The following is an 18,441-nucleotide window of genomic DNA, read 5'->3' as shown; positions in this document are numbered from 1 at the left end:
TAATCCATGATATCCCCCGTTCTTAAACCAGGTCTAACTATTTAACATCCTATGAAGAAAAAGAAATCCGATGAAGAATTGCCATGAAATCTTGCAAATAGGCCAAGCCCAATGTGGCACATGCTATTAAGTATTAACACAAAGACACCGACATGAACCGGGACTCAATATGAGTTTGTGTTGCAAGCATAGTCACAAATAACGGTGATGTTTTCAAAATATCATGATATTATCGCTATAAATTCAGCAAATGATAATATATGTAAAATATTGTGATATTTTGAAAATATCACGATATTATCACAAGAATATCATGATATTATCAATTAGTTTTACTGTTTTAATTTATTTTTTATATTTTCAATATGCTTTTCTCTTTTTTCTATATATATTGTCTAAACATGATATTTTTTACTTTTTTTTTGTTATTTTTATATTTTTTAAGCCTTGAGATTTAACACCAAACCTATAATATCATGAGAAATAGCTGTTACTGATATTTGTGACGACCTAGAATTTTTCTTATTTCATTATTTTTATGTTCTAGATACCCTACCCCATCCATGCCCGACCGGTACCAGATAGGGTTTTTTAAAAACTTTTGATGTCTTTTCGAAATTCTAACCTTACAGATGTGTTCTATGTGCTTATTTTCATAGGAATCGGGTCTTGGGATCATTTGATTCGGATGCATGGATAGGTTTTTATAAGGTTTCAAGATCAACGGTTTACAAATTTTTAAGACTTTCTAGGCTTAAAAAAACGATTTTTTCATCCGAAATGCATGATCCAAGAGTCGATTTCTATGAAAACAAGCACTTAGAACACAGCCTTAAGGTCGGATTTTTTAAAAAAAGTCCACCGGGTAAGGAGTCGGGTATATTACCATTGCTCTTATTAAAAATATTAGTAAAACTATTAAAACCTATTAAAAACAATAAAATATTGTTTTGCACTCAAACCTCCAATCAGAATCCAACACATTATTCTAAGATATGAATTTAAAAAATAAGAACCGAAGATTGATTTGGATTTATATGATCAATACCTTCTTAAATTCACATTCATAATCAGATTGGCAGATCTAAAACACCAATTTTCAGCGTTATTCCGTCGTATGAAATGCTATCATTCAAAACTGGTGCCCAGATTCAACCCGATTCAGGCCCTTATCCAACCCGTTTGAAGGCAACCGGCGTTCGTTTAAGTGGCCCCGGATGCCTCGGGGAACGATGGGGATGCATGAATGGCCGTCCTCTCTTCGTCGGTCTCCTTTCTGCTTCCTCCCCACTCGACTTCACCCTTCTCTTCGTCCCACAAAAACTTCCCCTCCATCTACCCCGCAAAGGGTACCCCACGAAGAATCATCAGAACCCATGTTGGTGGCTCCGATGGCAGCAATGGCGTCGACACCAGGAAGCAAGTCGACCTCTCCGTCCTCCGTTTCACCCTCGGTCTGCTCCACTCTCCTCCTCTTCTTCTTATCATTCTTAGTTCAAATTGGTTTGATTGAACCACTCATTGGGTAAAGGCTTCTTGGTGCAGGAATTCCCGGGTTCGATGAGTCCTACTTGGCAAGATGGATAGGCTTTGCTTCTGCTTTCCTCCTTTTGCTGAATCATTTCCTGAGCTCCAATTCCGTCACTCCTGCCCAACTTGTAAGTGGGTCTTTTTCGTGATTGGTGTTCGACAATGTGGCCGATTTTTATTTTTTTCTCGCATTGACCGATGGTGTTGTTGATTTTGCTTTGAATTTGGTGAATGTGGGAAGAGGTCAGAAGCTCTGGGATTCCTTTTGGCGTCGATCTCAATCAGCCTTCCTTATCTTGGGAAGTTTCTTACGGTATGTTGGTGGTTGGAGAGTTTTCATGCTTCTCCTTCTTTTGATATTGAAAATGTGTTGCTCCAAGTTCCTGAAATTGCAATGTTTTTTTCTTGTTGGTTTTGCCTATTGGTTTATCTATTCAGTGGTAGGATTTTGGGTGCAAAGCATGATGTGTTTAGAAGTTCATATTGTGAAGTAAAAGAGGAAATGTTAGCCCCAAGGGGTTTGACTTAGTGGGAGGGGGCCTTGGCTGCTAGGCAGTTGGCCAGGGTTCCATTCTCACGGACGTCAGCCCCTTGCAGTATAAAAGGGCAAGGATTATTATGCCCCTTGTGAAATCAAATAAAATACACAAGCCACCACAAGAGATAGTGAGAAGAAGAGAGAACACCACACATAAAAAATAAAGATTTTATTGATAAAATGCTCACTAGAAGCAGGCCAATTAATGGGTTGAGGACCGGTCCTCAGCAACATCCATAAAACAAAAAAACAAAAAATAAAAAAATACATTATAAATGTATTTATATATATATAATTTACTTATATACATATTATGTATATACATACATATATGTATTTGAATATATATGCATATATAAAAATACATATCTTAATACTCTCCCTCAAACTTACGGTGTGATAGTGAAAAGTTCGCTAAGGAAAAAAAAAAGCGCGCGGTAGCGACAATGATTTGGTGAAGAAATCCGCAAGTTGGAACTCTAAATATAAGTAAGGAAGATTACTAGTCCCTCTCCAGTACGTTTCACGAACATAGTGACAATCCATCTTTATATGCTTTGTACGTTCTTGGAATGTGTGGTTGCTCGCTATATATATTTCACTTTTATTATCACAGCACAACTTTGATGGTTCTAAGATGTCCACTCCCATGTCTTTGAGCAGAGCTCTTAACCAAACAATCTCAGCAGTAGTTGCTATGACTCTGTATTCGATCTCTGTGGGAGACATATACTTTTCTTTTGCTTTTTGCATTGCCATGAAATGGGGGAATCATCTAAAAATACACAAAACCCGGTAGTTGAGTGCCAATTATCAGGGTTTTCTCTCCAACCTGAATCAATATATGCAATTAAATTTAAAGAAGAAGAAGATAAGAGAAGCCCTTTCGTAATAGTATTCTTTATGAATCTGACAATCTTTAATGCAACATTTATATGGATAGTAGTTGGTGCATGCTGAAATTTTACTAGCATTATGATCTGCATGAGCAATATCCTGTCGAATTATAGATAAATATGTTAGAGAGCCAATAACTTGTCGGTATGGAGTTAAATCTTCTAGTAAAATTTCATATTCAACTCTCACATTTGCATTGATAACTTCAGGTGTGTATACTCTTTTATCATCCGTAATTCTCGATTTGACAACAATGTTTGTTGCAAATTTCATTTAATATAGGGTATATCACCTAGGAGAGTAAGCAACTTCAATACCTAAAAATTAACTTAGAAACCAAGGTCAGATATTTCAAAGTTTTCTTTAAGAATAATTTTGATTTGTTCTATTCCTTTTCTGTCACTCCCAATGATGATCATATCATTAATATATAATAACAAATAAAAATATTTGAACCTTTAAATCTTACAAAAAAAGCAGTATCAATTTCATAAGATTTAAATCCACGATTCAATACAACTTTACTAAACCTATCATACCAAGCTTCTGGGGCTTGCTTAAGCACATACAAAGCTTTATAAAGACAAAGAACCTTACCCTTCTCGACATTAAGGCCCGGAGGAAAATCCATGTAAACCTCTTCATTTAAATCCATATTTAATAAATCATTCTTGACATCTAATTGATATATGAGCCAATTCTTAATAGAGGCACTCACAATGAGAGTCCTAGCACTAGCCATACGGGTCACCAAAGCAAGGGTTTCCTCATAATATATATCGTATTCTTGAGAGTATTATTTGACAACTAGCCTAGCTTTATATATTTCTAATGATCCATTACTTCTAGTTTTAGCTTTAAATACCCACCTACATCCTGTAGACCTTTTGTCTTTAGGCAAAGATTGAATTTCCCAAGTTAGCTTTGTAGAAGACTTCTAACTCTACATTCATAGCTTCTACTTGTTCTTTTATGTCCTTGTCTTCACTATATATTGAGGGTTTATAATATGAGTGAATAGATATGAGACATGCTCTATAGTTAGGTGATAAGGACTTATAGGAGACAAACCGACTATGTAGTCTGGAGATACGCTTGGACCTCCTAAGACTAGGTTCCTCTACTTCTTGGGGTTGGCTATATTTTTCTAGGGCAGATGGAGGATTCTCATCATTGCGTCGAGAGTAATATTGAAGTTCATGAGTAAGTTCATTATTATTGGCTTCGTGATTAAGTCCAATATCAATACCATCATTCTCAACATTACTACCAACAACAACAACAACAACTACGCCTTCATCCCAAAACAATTGGGGCCGGCGATATGAACCAAAAAAGAAAATCATTCTGGGTCTTCCACATGAATCCTTCTCCTCCAATCATTTCTATCAAATGCCATGTCCTCGGTGAGGTTCAAAGCAGTGTTTTAAAACTCGTAGAGTCAACTCGTTGACTCGGCTCGGCTCGCCCCTCCAGCGAGTCAACCCGGCAAGGCAAACTCGGTTTGCCAAAACTCGGGCTTGACTCAGCCTGACTCGGCTTGACTCAGCTTGACTCGGCCTGACTCGAGCGAGTTTTGGGATGTTTGAAATTTGTTTTTTGAGTTTCAAATTACAGTTTCAAAATATATAAGTACATATATTTTAACAAGGGTTACCCCCAAATTTTGTATATAAAAAAAATAAAAAGCATTTAAAGATAAAAAAGCATTTAAATCCATAGAATAAAATTGCCATGTTGTTCGAACTACTGTTCACCCTGTGTTATCAACTTATTCTAGCAAAATATTTTAAAGAAATGATTCTCACTATATATGGCGGGTCAACTATGCCTATTGGAAGTCACATTTAGGTTTCATCATCCATTTGTTATGTGAACAAGCATTGTACATATTCAAATATTAGTAGTCTTTTTATAGTTGTGCCATTAATATATTTCATGCATAGTTTTATACATGAGAGAAAATTGCTTATTTATGTTGATATTGGGCATTCTGTAAACTTTCAATATGGACATATATCCCTGTTTTACATTTATGGATTTGTTAGAGAGGGAATTAAAACTTTTAAAACAAGCTAGCATATATGATTGGCCATTTTAGGAACCTTAGGTAGTAGCAGACTGAACTCATGGTGACCAAATCCTCTAATTCAAGTCATGAATTAGTCAAAGTGCTTGTATAGATATCAAATTCAATTATTCAAGCAAACCTCTATAGCTCTTTGCAGTTGTTTTTATATTCTTACAGACATTTGGAGACTATGTTTACTCAAAAACATGGTTTCAGACAAATTATATATTGTTTTTCTTTTAAAATCAAAAGTTAACAAAACCCGGTCCGAGTCACCGAGTTGACCCGCCGAGTCACGAGTCAATAAAGAACGAGTCGAGTTCCGAGTCACGGGTTTTAAAACCTTGCTTTTGAATGATAAATCTCAAATATTTGAAACAATCATCGGCCGATATTTCTTGCTCACCAAGCTTCACTACACTCCCATCACTACTTCGTTGCTTACTAAACCGACATTCTATATATTCTGTCTTACTCTTACTCAACTTAAAACCTCTTGCTTCTAATGTCTGTCTCCATAATTCTAACTTAGCATTAACCCCAGCTCTAGACTCATCAATCAAAACAATATCATCAACAAACAACATACACCACGACACATTTTCTTGAATTGATCTCGTAAGTGTTAAATTATGTATATATAAATATATATATACATATACTTATATATATATGCATACGTATATATATAAGTATATATATACATATATGTATATATATACATTTTTTCTTTTTTGTTCTCAAAATACCCAACTCCGCCTGTGTAGTTATACACTGCCGGTCCCAAGCCCGGATAAAGGAGGAGGGTTGCGGTAGGCCTGTGACAGCCAGCATAAAAACTTTGTCATATCCTATGAAAATGAACCAATATGAGAATTTCGTTGGGGCGTTCCCTACTGAGCGACGCGCTGTACTCTCTAGGCCCGGAGGCAGTGATAAATGTGCAAGGGTTGCTAGGTCGTCGCCCAGAAGCGACGCGTCACACCGGCGCCCGGGTGTGGTGTCAAATAGGCAAGGGTTCCCTCACTTTGTTGGACGGGTGGGGGTAAAGAAGTTAGTCCAAGACCATAAAATTAGGTTAGCCACTTGGAACATAGGGTCTTTAACTGGTAAGTTGGTAGAGTTAGTAGATGTTATGTGTAGGAGAAAGATTGATATTTTATGTCTTCAAGAGACCAAATGGGTAGGTGAGAAAGCTAAAGTGATAGAACCTTGGGGATATAAGATTTGGTATACAGGAATAAATAGGAATAGGAATGGAGTAGGGATTGTTATGAGTCATCAGTTTATAGATAATGTAGTTGAGGTCCGTAGGAAGGGTGATAGAATTTTACTTATTAAATTAGTATTAGGTACGGATATTATTAATATTATTAGTGTTTATGCACCTCAAGTAGGTTTAGATGCTTCCATTAAGCATCAATTTTGGGAAGATTTAGATGGAGTAGTACAAGAGACATCTTATGGAGAAAAGCTTTTCATCGGCGGTGACCTTAATGGACATGTAGGCATTAGTAGGGATGGATTTGAGAATATCCATGGAGGCTATGGTATAGGAGAAAGAAATGAAAGTGGAGAAAGGATTTTAGATTTTTGTTTGTCCTATGATATGATCTTAGCAAACACTTGGTTTAGGAAGAGGGAGTCTCACCTAGTAACATTTAAAAGTGGGGTTAATACGAGTCAGATAGATTTTTTCCTACTTAGAAAGAGAGATAGGGGTTGTTGCATCGATTGTAAGGTTATACCAGGAGAAAGTGTAGCTACACAACATAGAGTCTTAATTTTAGATCTTAGAATTAGACAATGCCGCAAAAGGGATAGACATAGGATAGATCCTAGAATTAAGTGGTGGGCACTGAAAGGAGCTAAACAAGGAATGTTTGTAGAGCAGGTAGTTAAGGAAGTTGATTGGTGTCTCGAGGAGGATTCAGAATCAATGTGGAATAAGATAGCGGGTGGTATGAGAAAAGTAGCTAAGGAGGTATTGGGTGAGTCTAAAGGCGGTGCACCACTAGGTAAGGATACATCATGGTGGAACGAGGATGTCAAATTAGCTATTAAGGTTAAAAGAGAGTGTTATAGAAATCTAAGTAAGAGTCGTGATAATGAGAATTTGGAGAAGTATATGATAGCAAAGAAGGAAGCTAAAAAAGTTGTTCGAAACGCGAGGGCTAAGGTATATAAGGAGGTTTATGACAAGTTGGATACCAAAGAAGGCGAGAAGGATATTTATAGGCTTGCAAAGATGAGAGATAGGAAATCGAAGGATTTGGGTATGGTTAGATGTATCAAAGATGAAACGCAAAGGATTTTAGTCAAAGATGAGGAGATTAAGGAGAGATGGAAAGATTATTTTGATAAGCTATTTAATGATAGTCATGCTCAAGATCTTGGAGACTTCTCCATTCCTTTTCATGAGATAAATCGTGACTTCATGCACAAGATTCAAAAGAAAGAAATTGCAGAGGCTTTGAAGAAAATGAAATCAAGAAGGGCAGTTGGCCCAGATGGTATACCTATCGAGGCTTGGAAATGCTTGGGAGAGAAAGGTTTAGAATGGTTGACAAATCTTTTTAACTTGATTTGGCGAACAAATAAGATGCCTAATGAGTGGAGGAAGAGTACTTTGGTGCCTTTATATAAGAATAAGGGTGATATACAAGATTGCACAAACTATCGTGGTATAAAACTCATGAGTCATACTATGAAACTTTGGGAGAGGGTGATTGAGTCTAGGTTGAGGAAGGTTGTCATGATATCGGAGAATCAATTTGGTTTTATGCCTGGAAGATCAACTATGGAAGCTATACATCTTCTTAGACAACTTATTGAAAGATATAGAGAGAGGAACAAAGATTTGCATATGGTTTTTATTGATTTAGAGAAGGCATACGATAGAGTACCTAGGGACGTTCTCTGGTGGACAATGATTAAGAAAGGTGTTTCTCTCAAGTACATTAGTATAATTAAAGATATGTATGAAGGAATAGTAACCAATGTCCGCACTTGTGGAGGGGTGACAACCAATTTTCCGATAACAGTTGGGTTACATCAAGGATCTGCTTTAAGCCCTTTCCTATTTGCGATAGTGATGGATGAGCTTACGAGATCAATTCAAGAAAATGTACCGTGGTGTATGTTGTTTGCTGATGATATTGTTTTGATTGATGAGTCTAGAGCTGGGGTTAATGCTAAGTTAGAATTATGGAGACAGACATTGGAAGCTAGAGGTTTTAAGTTGAGTAAGAGTAAGACTGAATATATGGAATGTCGGTTTAGTAAGCAACGAAGTAGTGATGGGAGTGTAGTGAAGCTTGGTGAGCAAGATATACCGGTGAATGATTATTTCAAATATTTGGGATCCATCATTCAAAAGTATGGAGAAATTGATGGAGATGTAAATCATAGGATAAAGGTTGGGTGGATGAAATGGAAAAGTGCTACTGGAGTGCTGTGCGATCGTAGAATGCCATTGCGGTTGAAGGGAAAGTTTTATAGGACAACTATTAGACCCGCTTTACTATATGGTACGGAATGTTGGGCTGCCAAGAGACATCATATTCAAAAAATGAGTGTAGCTGAGATGCGGATGCTTAGATGGATGTGTGGAAATACAATAAAAGATAAGATTCGGAACGAAGAGATACGTAAGAAGGTAGGTGTTGCACCCATTGAAAATAAGATGCGAGAGAATCGTTTACGGTGGTTTGGACATATTCGGCGAAGGCCTAATGATGCTCCAGTTAGAAGGTTGGAGAAATGGGAAAATATATTAGTTAAAAGAGGTCGGGGTAGGCCTAGGAAGACTTGGATGGAGATGATAGGAAAGGATATGAATGCTTTGAACCTCACCGAGGACATGGCGTTGGATAGAAATGATTGGAGGAAAAGGATTCATGTGGAAGACCCAAAATGAATTTCTTTTTTGGTTCATATCGCTGACCCCAATTGTTTTGGGATGAAGGCGTAGTTGTTGTTGTTGTTGTTCTCAAAATACCCGATAGGGGTATTTTGGTAAATCCCCATGTAAACCCATTTTCCTTTTTCTATTTTTCTTTTCTTTTCTTTTTCTTTTTTCCTTTTCTTTTTTTCTTTTTCTTTTTACCTTTTTGTAAGACCACAAGGGCCCCACTCATGTAGTCGTTGGGGCCCCAACGGTCATATTTATGACCGTTGGGGCTCCCAACGACTACATGGGAGCCCCTTGTGGTCCCTTCTTCTTTGCTTCCTCCTCTATAAATAGAGGAGGCTTCCTCTTGTATTGTAAGGGTTGTTCACCCTCTTCTTTCTTTCTTCAATAATATCCAACTTATGACTTTTGGTCATTTTTCCCTTTTGTGGATTTTTGTATGCACTTTAGTGTTTGTGTTCTTGGCTCTTGGAATCACTCTTAAAGAGTGATTTGCTTTATTGGTGCTTCCGCTCCCCCCTTTTCATTACATTAAGCTCATCCATCACTATAGCAAATAGGAAAGGGCTTAAAGCAGATCCTTGATGTAACCCAACCACAACAACAACAACAACAACTATGCCTTCGTTCCAAAACAATTGGGGTCGGCGATATGAACCAACAAAGAAAATCATTCTGGGTCTTCCACATGAATCTTTCTCCTCCAATCATTTCTATCCAATGCCATGTCCTTGGTGAGGTTCAAAGCATTCATATCCTTTCCTATCATCTCCATCCAAGTCTTCCTAGGCCTACCTCGACCTCTTTTAACCAATATATTTTCCCATTTCTCCATCCTTCTAACTGGAGCATCATTAGGCCTTCGCCGAATATGTCCAAACCACCGTAAACGATTCTCTCTCATCTTATTTTCAATGGGTGCAATGCCTACCTTCTTACGTATCTCCTCGTTAATGAATACTTTGGGAGAGGGTGATTGAGTCTAGGTTAAGGAAGGTTGTCATGATATCGGAGAATCAATTTGGTTTTATGCCTGGAAGATCAACTATGGAAGGTATACATCTTCTTAGCCAACTTATTGAGAGAAATAGAGAGAGGAACAAAGATTGCATATGGTTTTTATTGATTTTGAGAATGCATACGATAGAGTACCTAGGGACATTCTCTGGTGGACAATGATAAAGAAAGGTGTTTCTCTCAAGTACATTAGTATAATTAAAGATATGTATGAAAGAGTAGTAACCAATGTCCGCACTTGTGGAGGGGTGAAGCAAAAGATTCGAGCGATGAACCGGGGGTCGACGGGTCGGGGAGCGCCCGGTGGTGAAGAAGAATTGCGTCGGGCGGGAGAGACGAAACAAGTAAGAAAAAGAAAGGGTTCTGATTAGGGATTTACAGGAAAATTAGCGATGGATTAGCGACGATCAAATGCCGTCGCTAGGTCATCGCTTATTTGGCGACGACCTAGCGACAAAAAGGTTATGCCGCTGATACGTCGCTAAGTGGCGACAGATATTGCGACAGAAAGCATTCTATAGGTTATCTGTCGCTAATGAGTGACGAATTAGCAATAGATTGGTTTTCGTTGCTAATTTCGTAAAGGTTAGCGACAAATATCTTTCTCTCGCTAATCCGTCGTTAATTTGGGATGGATTATTTCCGTCGCAAATTGCCGTCTCCTTGTAATATGAAGCATGTTTACCAAACAAATATGCTTGCTGGTATGAATCATGATTTTCAAAGTTTTTTTGCAAATCTAACCCTGCAGATGCATTCAGATGATCCATTTGTTAGGAATCAACTGTTGGTTCATCATAATCGAATCAAGAAATGAGATTTTTTATGCTTGAGTATTTATAAAAATTCTAAGTGACTGATTTTCAACCCTTAAAAGATTTTTTTTTTACATTGTAATTGGATGATCCAAGAGTCTATTTCTATAAAATCAAGTGTCTAGATTACATATGTACAATGACTTTTTTTGAAAAAAAGTAAAAAAAAACTATGAAAATCTTGGTTCTATCCATTTAACATATTTGGTTGGTAAACATGTTTTAGTTACCCATATAGGGAAACTGAAATATGGTTACCATTCAAATATGTTTGCTGACATGAATCAAGATTTTCATAGGTTTGTTTTGCAAATCTAACCCTACAGATGCATTAGGCATAGTCCATTTGCTAAGAATCGACTGTTGGATCATCGTAATCATATCAAGAATTGTGATTTTTTATGCTTGAATATCTATAAAAATTCTAAGCTGCTGATTTTCAACCCTTAAAAGATCCATCTTATACATCGTAATTGGAAAATTCAAGAGTTTATTTTTATAAAACCAAGTGTCTAGATTACATCGATATGGCATGTGGAAGGAGGCACTCGAGTGTAAGATCCAAGAGGGCATACCAAGAGGAGAAGAGGATGACACGATGGTTCCAAAGGTAGATGTGGTGGTTCTTAGATATTGTTGAAGTGTGTCCGTCAATTGAGGGATTGACAAGTCTTTGAGATTACCTCCTTTCTTGCTTGTCCCTCTTTTCTTTAAGGAGTCTTCACTCACCACGACCACCTTTCGTTTAAGCTTGCGACACTTCGGCTTTATGTGCCTTGGTTCTTTGCAATAATGGCAAATGACTTTTTTGCATCGTCTATTATATCTTTTATCAAAATGAAGAGGTCTATATGTCTTTACAGCATTGCTGGGTCTTGAAACGACAAGAACCACATCACTTGTTTTACTCATGCCAAGGCTAGTTTCTTCTTGGCATACTTCGGCAAGTGCCTCATTAAGAGGAGACACAATGGTCTTATGTGTTGAGAAACTATGTTTTGATGATAGATGATAAATATATGATATGCTTTCATGATGCATATGTAAAATTGTCTATGAAGAGACAATACGCATACAAACACAAATACTTTATAAAAGAAGCGTACGAAGACACCCTCACAACACTTGAACAAAATACGCAAAAAGCGTAAAAATAGCAAACATGCAATAATGCATGTATTTCATAAAAGGAACAAATGCTTGAGACTCTCAAGCTTAGGAATTACAAGGGGGGAACACCCCTATTTATACAAGTGCCAAAAGGTGCAAAGGGGGGGCTCCCAAAGGAGTCGTTGGGAGCCCCCAACGACTCTATTGGGGGACCCCCAATGCACATTAAATAATAACAAAAAAATAAAAATAAAAAGTAAAAAAGAATAACAAAAAAATAAATAAGAAAATTACAACATATTCCAAATGGAATATGCGCAAAACAAGAAATTACAAAAATACCCTTTTCGGGTAAGAATATATAAATATATATATATATATATATATATTTATATATAGAGATATATGTACATATAATATATTATATGTAAATGTATCTCTATGTATATAAATATATATATTTATATTTACAATAATGATTTTAGGAGACACATTTTAACACCCCCCTCAAACTTACGGTGTGATAACTGCAAGTTTGTCAAGAAGGAAATGAAATTTGGGCGAACATAGAGCTTTTGTGAAGAAGTCGGCAAGTTGATAGATACTCAGACGTCACATATGGTAGATTAATGACCTTCTTCAAGTATTCTTCTCTGACATAATGACAGTCCATCTCTATATGCTTTGTTCGCTCGTGAAAGGTGTGGTTCTTGGCAATATAGATTGCACTTTTATTGTCACAGCATAGTTTTGTTGGTTCTTTGACAACCACTCCCATATCTTCCAAAAGACGTCGAATCCATACAATTTCCATGGTGGTAGATGCCATGGCTCTATATTCGGCTTCAGTGGATGACAAAGAGACCTTCTGTTGCTTTTTACATCGCCATGAGATCAAAGATTCTCCTAAGAAAATACAAAAACCAGTGGTGGAGTGACGGTTACTACGGTCACCTCCCCAATCTGAGTCAATATAAGCAAGCAATTTTAATTCAGAGGAAGAAGATAGAAATACTCCCTTGTTCATTGTTCTCTTCAAATATCTGATGATGCGAAGGACAACACTCATATGAACGGTTGTAGGAGCGTGCTGGAACTGACTGGCGATGTGAATAGCATGCGACAAGTCGGGTCGAGTAATGCTAAGGTACATTAGAGAGCCTACCAGCTGCCTGTAAGGAGTAGGATCGGTTAGGGGAACACCGTCGTTAATCTTCATTTTTGATCCCACGACTTCAGGAGTTTCGCATACTTTGTCATCAAAAATTCCTGATCTGTCAATAATCTCACAAGCAAGCTTAGACTGAGATAAAAAATAACCACGTTGCGAATAGGCAACCTCAATTCCAAGAAAATATGTCAGAAAACCCAACTCTGACATCTCAAATTTTGAAGTCAAGACAGACTTAATACCCTTGACTCCTTGAACATCATCACCTGTAATTAACATGTCATCAACATAGAGTAATAGAATCACAATTCCTGCATTAGATCTTCTGGTAAATAGAGCAGTGTCAGTATAACATGAGGAAAAACCATTTTCCAACATTACACTGGTAAACCTGTCATACCAGGCCTTGGGGGCCTGTTTCAAACCATAGAGGGCCTTACGAAGACGAAGAACTTTATCTTTAGGAATCTTCATGCCTGGTGGAGCATCCATATATACTTCTTCGTTAAGATCACCATTTAAAAAAACATTTTTCACATCCATTTGAAAAATGTTCTAATTTTTAATAGATGCAATAGTAATAAGACATCTAACTGTAACCATTCGGGCTACAGGGGCAAAAGTTTCCTCATAATCAATTCCATACTTTTGCCCATACCCTTTAGCAACTAAACGAGCTTTATATCTTTTCAAGGATCCATCGCTTTTAGTTTTAATCTTAAAAACCCATCGACAACCTATAGTTTTCTTTCCTATGGGTAGAGTTTGGAAATCCCAAGTTTCAGCCCTTTTAAGGGCATTAAGTTCATTTTGTATAGCTTCTTGCCATTCTATACATTTTTTGGCTTCTTCAAAATTCCTTGGTTCAAAATAAGAGTGAATGACACTAAGGCAAGCCCTATATCGGGGTGAGAAAGAATCAAAAGAAACAAAACGAGTTGGAGGTCTTCTACTCCTTTCAGATCTCCGGTGGTCGATAGTAGGAACAAACTCACTATACTGGTCAATAGCACTTCTAAAGGTGTCTTGGTTTCTACGAGAGTAGGTTATTGGATCACTTGAAAGTCTACTTTCTTGTTCATTGAGTGAGTTATGTTCACCAACGTCACCATCATTTTCCTCATCGTGATTTGATGATACATCATCATCACTAGATATATCATCGTTTCTAGACAATAGATCAAATAAGAAGGAATAATCAAAATTTTCTTGTTGAGAAACATTTTTTTCAAATCCACTTTCATTTTCCAAAAAAGTTACATTTCTAGAGACATATAACTTATCATCTCGAAGATCATAACAACGAAACCCTTTTTGAGTTTCGGAATATCCAAGAAAGGCGCAAGGGATAGCCTTGGGAGATAGTTTGTCATTCTTATCCGTAAGTATAAAACACTTACACCCAAAGACTCGTAACCTATTATAATCCGGTTCAAGTTTATATAAAATCTCAAAAGGGGATATTTTTCCTAATATCCTAGATGACAAACGATTTATCAGATAAACAGAAGCAAGAGCTGCTTCTGCCAAAAACTTTTTAGGAATGTTTTGGGAAATAAGAAGGGTCCTAGTGGTCTCAATGATGTGCCTATGTTTTCTTTCGGCCAACCCATTCTGTTGAGGAGTTTTAGGACAAGACCTTTGATGGATAATTCCATGATCCTTAAGATATACTTTAAATTGATTGGAGAGATATTCCCCTCCAGAATCACTCCTAAATATCTTTATATTACTGTTGAATTGATTCTTGATCATTGAATGAAAGGTTTTATAACACGAAAAAACTTCATGTTTGAACTTAAGAAAATAGATCAATGAATATCTGAAAAAATCATCCACAAAAATGACATAATAAGAAAAGCCTCCTTTTGAAGTCACAAGTGCGGGTCCCCAAACATCCGAATGAACAATTTCGAAATTTTTAGAAGAGAACATGGTTCTTTGCTCAAAAGGTAAACTTTGCATTTTTCCGAGAATACAATCATTACAAGAAAATGAACTTTTACATAGGTCTTTTGCAAAATGCAAATAAGACAACTTGGTGATATTAGGATGACCAAGTCTTTTCTGCCATACATTTATATCTTTGTTTTGGGCCACATTACAAAAAGATTTTGGAACTCGAAGAGATTCTATATAGTATAAGTCTCCTTTTCTAAAGCCTTCCCCAATCAATTTCCCGGACCGGCGATCCTGTATTAAACATTTATCACAAGAGAACTTAATATCACAGCCATGGTTCGAGAGTTTAGAAACAAAGAGAAGATTTAAGTTTAGTTTAGGTATAAATCTAATTTTTTGGAATAAAAAAATCTTGAGATTCGAAATTACCTATACCTTTAATTTCAAGAGATGTTCCATCCGAGTGGAAACAAAAGAGGGAAAAACATTTTTTGAGAAATCGAAAAGTGAAAACATGTTTGGGGACATATGAAAAGATGCACCGGATTCCAAAAGCCAAGAGACTTTACCTGGAAGAGATGAGGTAGACACGGCGGCACCGGAGGTAGCTCCCTTGAGTAGGGGTTGAAGGGCTTCCACTATTTGATTTAAAGAGAGTGACCCACATGATGATGCCTCCTCCTTTTGTGGAACACCGGTGGTAGCCATTGCGAGAAGCTTTTCCATTTGGGACATATGGGTTTGATATGTCCGGGTTCTTTACAAAAATGACAAATAATTTTGCTATAGTCCCTTTTTCCTCTTGGCCTACCATTTTCACCTTGATTTTGTGGTTTAAAATGAGGGGGACGATAGGTTCTTACATTGTTCCCGGGTCTTGATACGGCATTGACCTCATTACTTTCTTCATGATTACAAGGAACCATAAGAACACTTGATCCTTGTTTACATAAACTCATACGAGTCTCATCACCACTTAATTTGGTGAGTACATCTTCAAGAGAGGGAGGAGAAAAAGAGGTTAGAAGAGAGAACCTTATTTGCTCAAATTCGGGCCTTAGCCCATTCAAAAAGTTGAAGAACCGATCTTCTTCAAGTTGCTTGTGACGGAGTTCAATTGCTTCTCCACTCCATTTTGGTTCAAGCATGGCAAGCTCATCCCAAACGGAGGAAAGATTGACAAAATATTCCCTAATAGTCATTTCACCTAGAGTAAGAGAGAGAGCCTTCTTTTGAAGATAATACTTATGAGATAGGTCCCTCGATGTATACATTTTTTCAAGATAATGCCAAGCTTCCGATGCCTTTTTGAATTTAATAATGTTGACATTAATCTTGGTTTCAACGGAAGAGAAGAACAAAAAAAAAATCTTGAAATTCTTCATTTCCCACTCATCGTGCTTCTTAGAATACTCTTCAAGAGCTCTAATCCTTTCTTCTCCTTCAAGAATCTTGATCTCACTTCTGTTTACCACAGTTATCTTGGGTTCCGGTTCCGGAATTGTGCCTTGCACATAACCCCATAGCCCCTTCCCTTTTATGTGAGCCTCCATGTTTCCGGCCCAAATATGATAGTTGAACCCATTTAATTTGAAGTCAAGAGTAAAGTGAGACTCTTTTTCGCCCATTATGAAGTAGAGAGAAAGAGGAAAATGGCGTACCAACACAATATCCCAAATACTAGCTTGCGCAAGATTCTTCTAAAATATTTGAGAAGCAAGATCCACCACTTCAACCTCCAAAGGTCCGAAGGCACACTTTTCGAGGTACTTGAAAAGAAGAAGATCCCACAATCCTCTATCACCAACCAAGCTCTGTGAAATTGTCTATGAAGAGACAATACGCATACAAGCACAAATATTTTATAAAAGAAGTGTACGAAGATACCCTCACAACACTTGAACAAAATACGCAAAAAGCGTAAAAATAGCAAACATACAATAATGCATGTATTTCATAAAAGAAGCAAATGCTTGAGACTCTCAAGCTTAGGAATTACAAGGGGGGAACACCCCTATTTATACAAGTGCCAAAAGGTGCAAAGGGGGGGGCTCCCAAAGGAGTCGTTGGGAGCCCCCAACGGTCACATTTGTGACCGTTGGGGGCCCCCAACGACTCTATTGGGGGACCCCCAATGCACATTAAATAATAACAAAAAAATAAAAATAAAAAGTAAAAAAGAATAACAAAAAAAAAATAAATAAGAAAATTACAACATATTCCAAATAGAATATGCGCAAAACAGGAAATTACAAGAATACCTTTTTCGGGTAAGAATATATAAATATATATATTTATATATATAGAGATATATGTACATATAATATATTATATGTAAATGTATCTCTATGTATATATATTTATATTTACAATAATGATTTTAGGAGACACATTTTAACAACATATATATGATACATGATAAATATATGATATGCTTTCATGAGATATGATAAATATGATATGATTTCATATTTGAAATTGGATATGTTATATTATGACTGGATATGATGTGCTATGTATTTAACGTGTATTTGATGCAAGGTTATTTCACTTAAGAAGAGTGAAGACAACTTAATCAAGTGCAACAATTTGATGCAATCATACTACTCTGAAGAAAAAGCTTGATGGGCCATACATTCATAAATACTATCCATGGAGATCGGCTACTTTAAGATGAAGATTTTTTTTCTTCTTTAGAGTCATATGTAACAGAACCTTCAGAAGCATGCATATCTCATATTAGCCTATATGCTTTAAAATCATACAAAGCCATTCATATACAAAAAGTCAAGCTTTCATAAAAAGATACGTTATGGATATTATGGTATTTCAAAAACACCTTTTTAAAACAAATCATTGTACTTCCTACAAGCATTTATGAAAAAGGCAAATTGACAAGATATAATAGCTCATGATTTTAAAAGCATTAATTGTACTTCCTACAAGCATTTATGAAAAAGACATTTTGACAAGATATAAAAGCTCATGATTTAAAAAACATTTATGTAAGAAAAGACAAAATACATTAATTCATAATACATAAACATTTATGTAAGAAGTTTTGGTTCATAATACATAAACATTTATATAAGAAAAAACAAATTGTGAAAAGATGTATTGGTTCATAATATACAATCATTTATTTGAAAAATGACTATTTGTAATATAGGTATTACTCAAGCATTTATTGAACTTCAAATCATTCATTTTAGAAATGACGATTTGAGAAAATAAATATTATTTTATTAAAATAAGAAATGACCATTTATTTCTTTAAGCTTTAAATATAATTTCAAAAACACTCACTCAAAAAGTGACGACTTATATTTGAAGTCATCATTCTTTTAGTAAGCATTAAATGGTACTTCAAAAGCATTTACTCAAGAAATGACCATTTGTAAAATAAAGGACTAAACAAACATTTATTATACTTACATACATTTAAACAAAGAAGTGACGATTTGTAATAAAATAATT

General features: G+C 36.3%; 1 protein-coding gene across 2 annotated transcripts in view; it reads left to right on the top strand.

Moving 5' to 3' along the window:
* Positions 1–1,236: 1,236 nt before the first annotated feature.
* Positions 1,237–18,441, top strand: part of LOC149833017 (protein COFACTOR ASSEMBLY OF COMPLEX C SUBUNIT B CCB2, chloroplastic-like) — a 32,739-nt gene continuing 15,534 nt past the window's right edge. For both annotated transcript variants that reach the window (XM_090014845.1, XM_090014846.1), the window contains exons 1-3: positions 1,237–1,454; positions 1,546–1,658; positions 1,772–1,843. In XM_090014845.1, coding sequence (XP_089870971.1) covers positions 1,247–1,454; positions 1,546–1,658; positions 1,772–1,843 — 393 coding nt within the window. In that variant the 5' untranslated portion in view covers positions 1,237–1,246. The remainder of the gene's footprint in view (positions 1,455–1,545; positions 1,659–1,771; positions 1,844–18,441) is intronic.

Source organism: Nuphar pumila, chromosome 7, assembly GCF_984573655.1.
Source record: "Nuphar pumila chromosome 7, dmNupPumi1.hap1.1, whole genome shotgun sequence".
NCBI classification, from domain to species: domain Eukaryota; kingdom Viridiplantae; phylum Streptophyta; class Magnoliopsida; order Nymphaeales; family Nymphaeaceae; genus Nuphar; species Nuphar pumila.
Note: the sequence above shows the minus strand (reverse complement) of the source record. Positions and strands in the feature narration are given on the sequence as shown.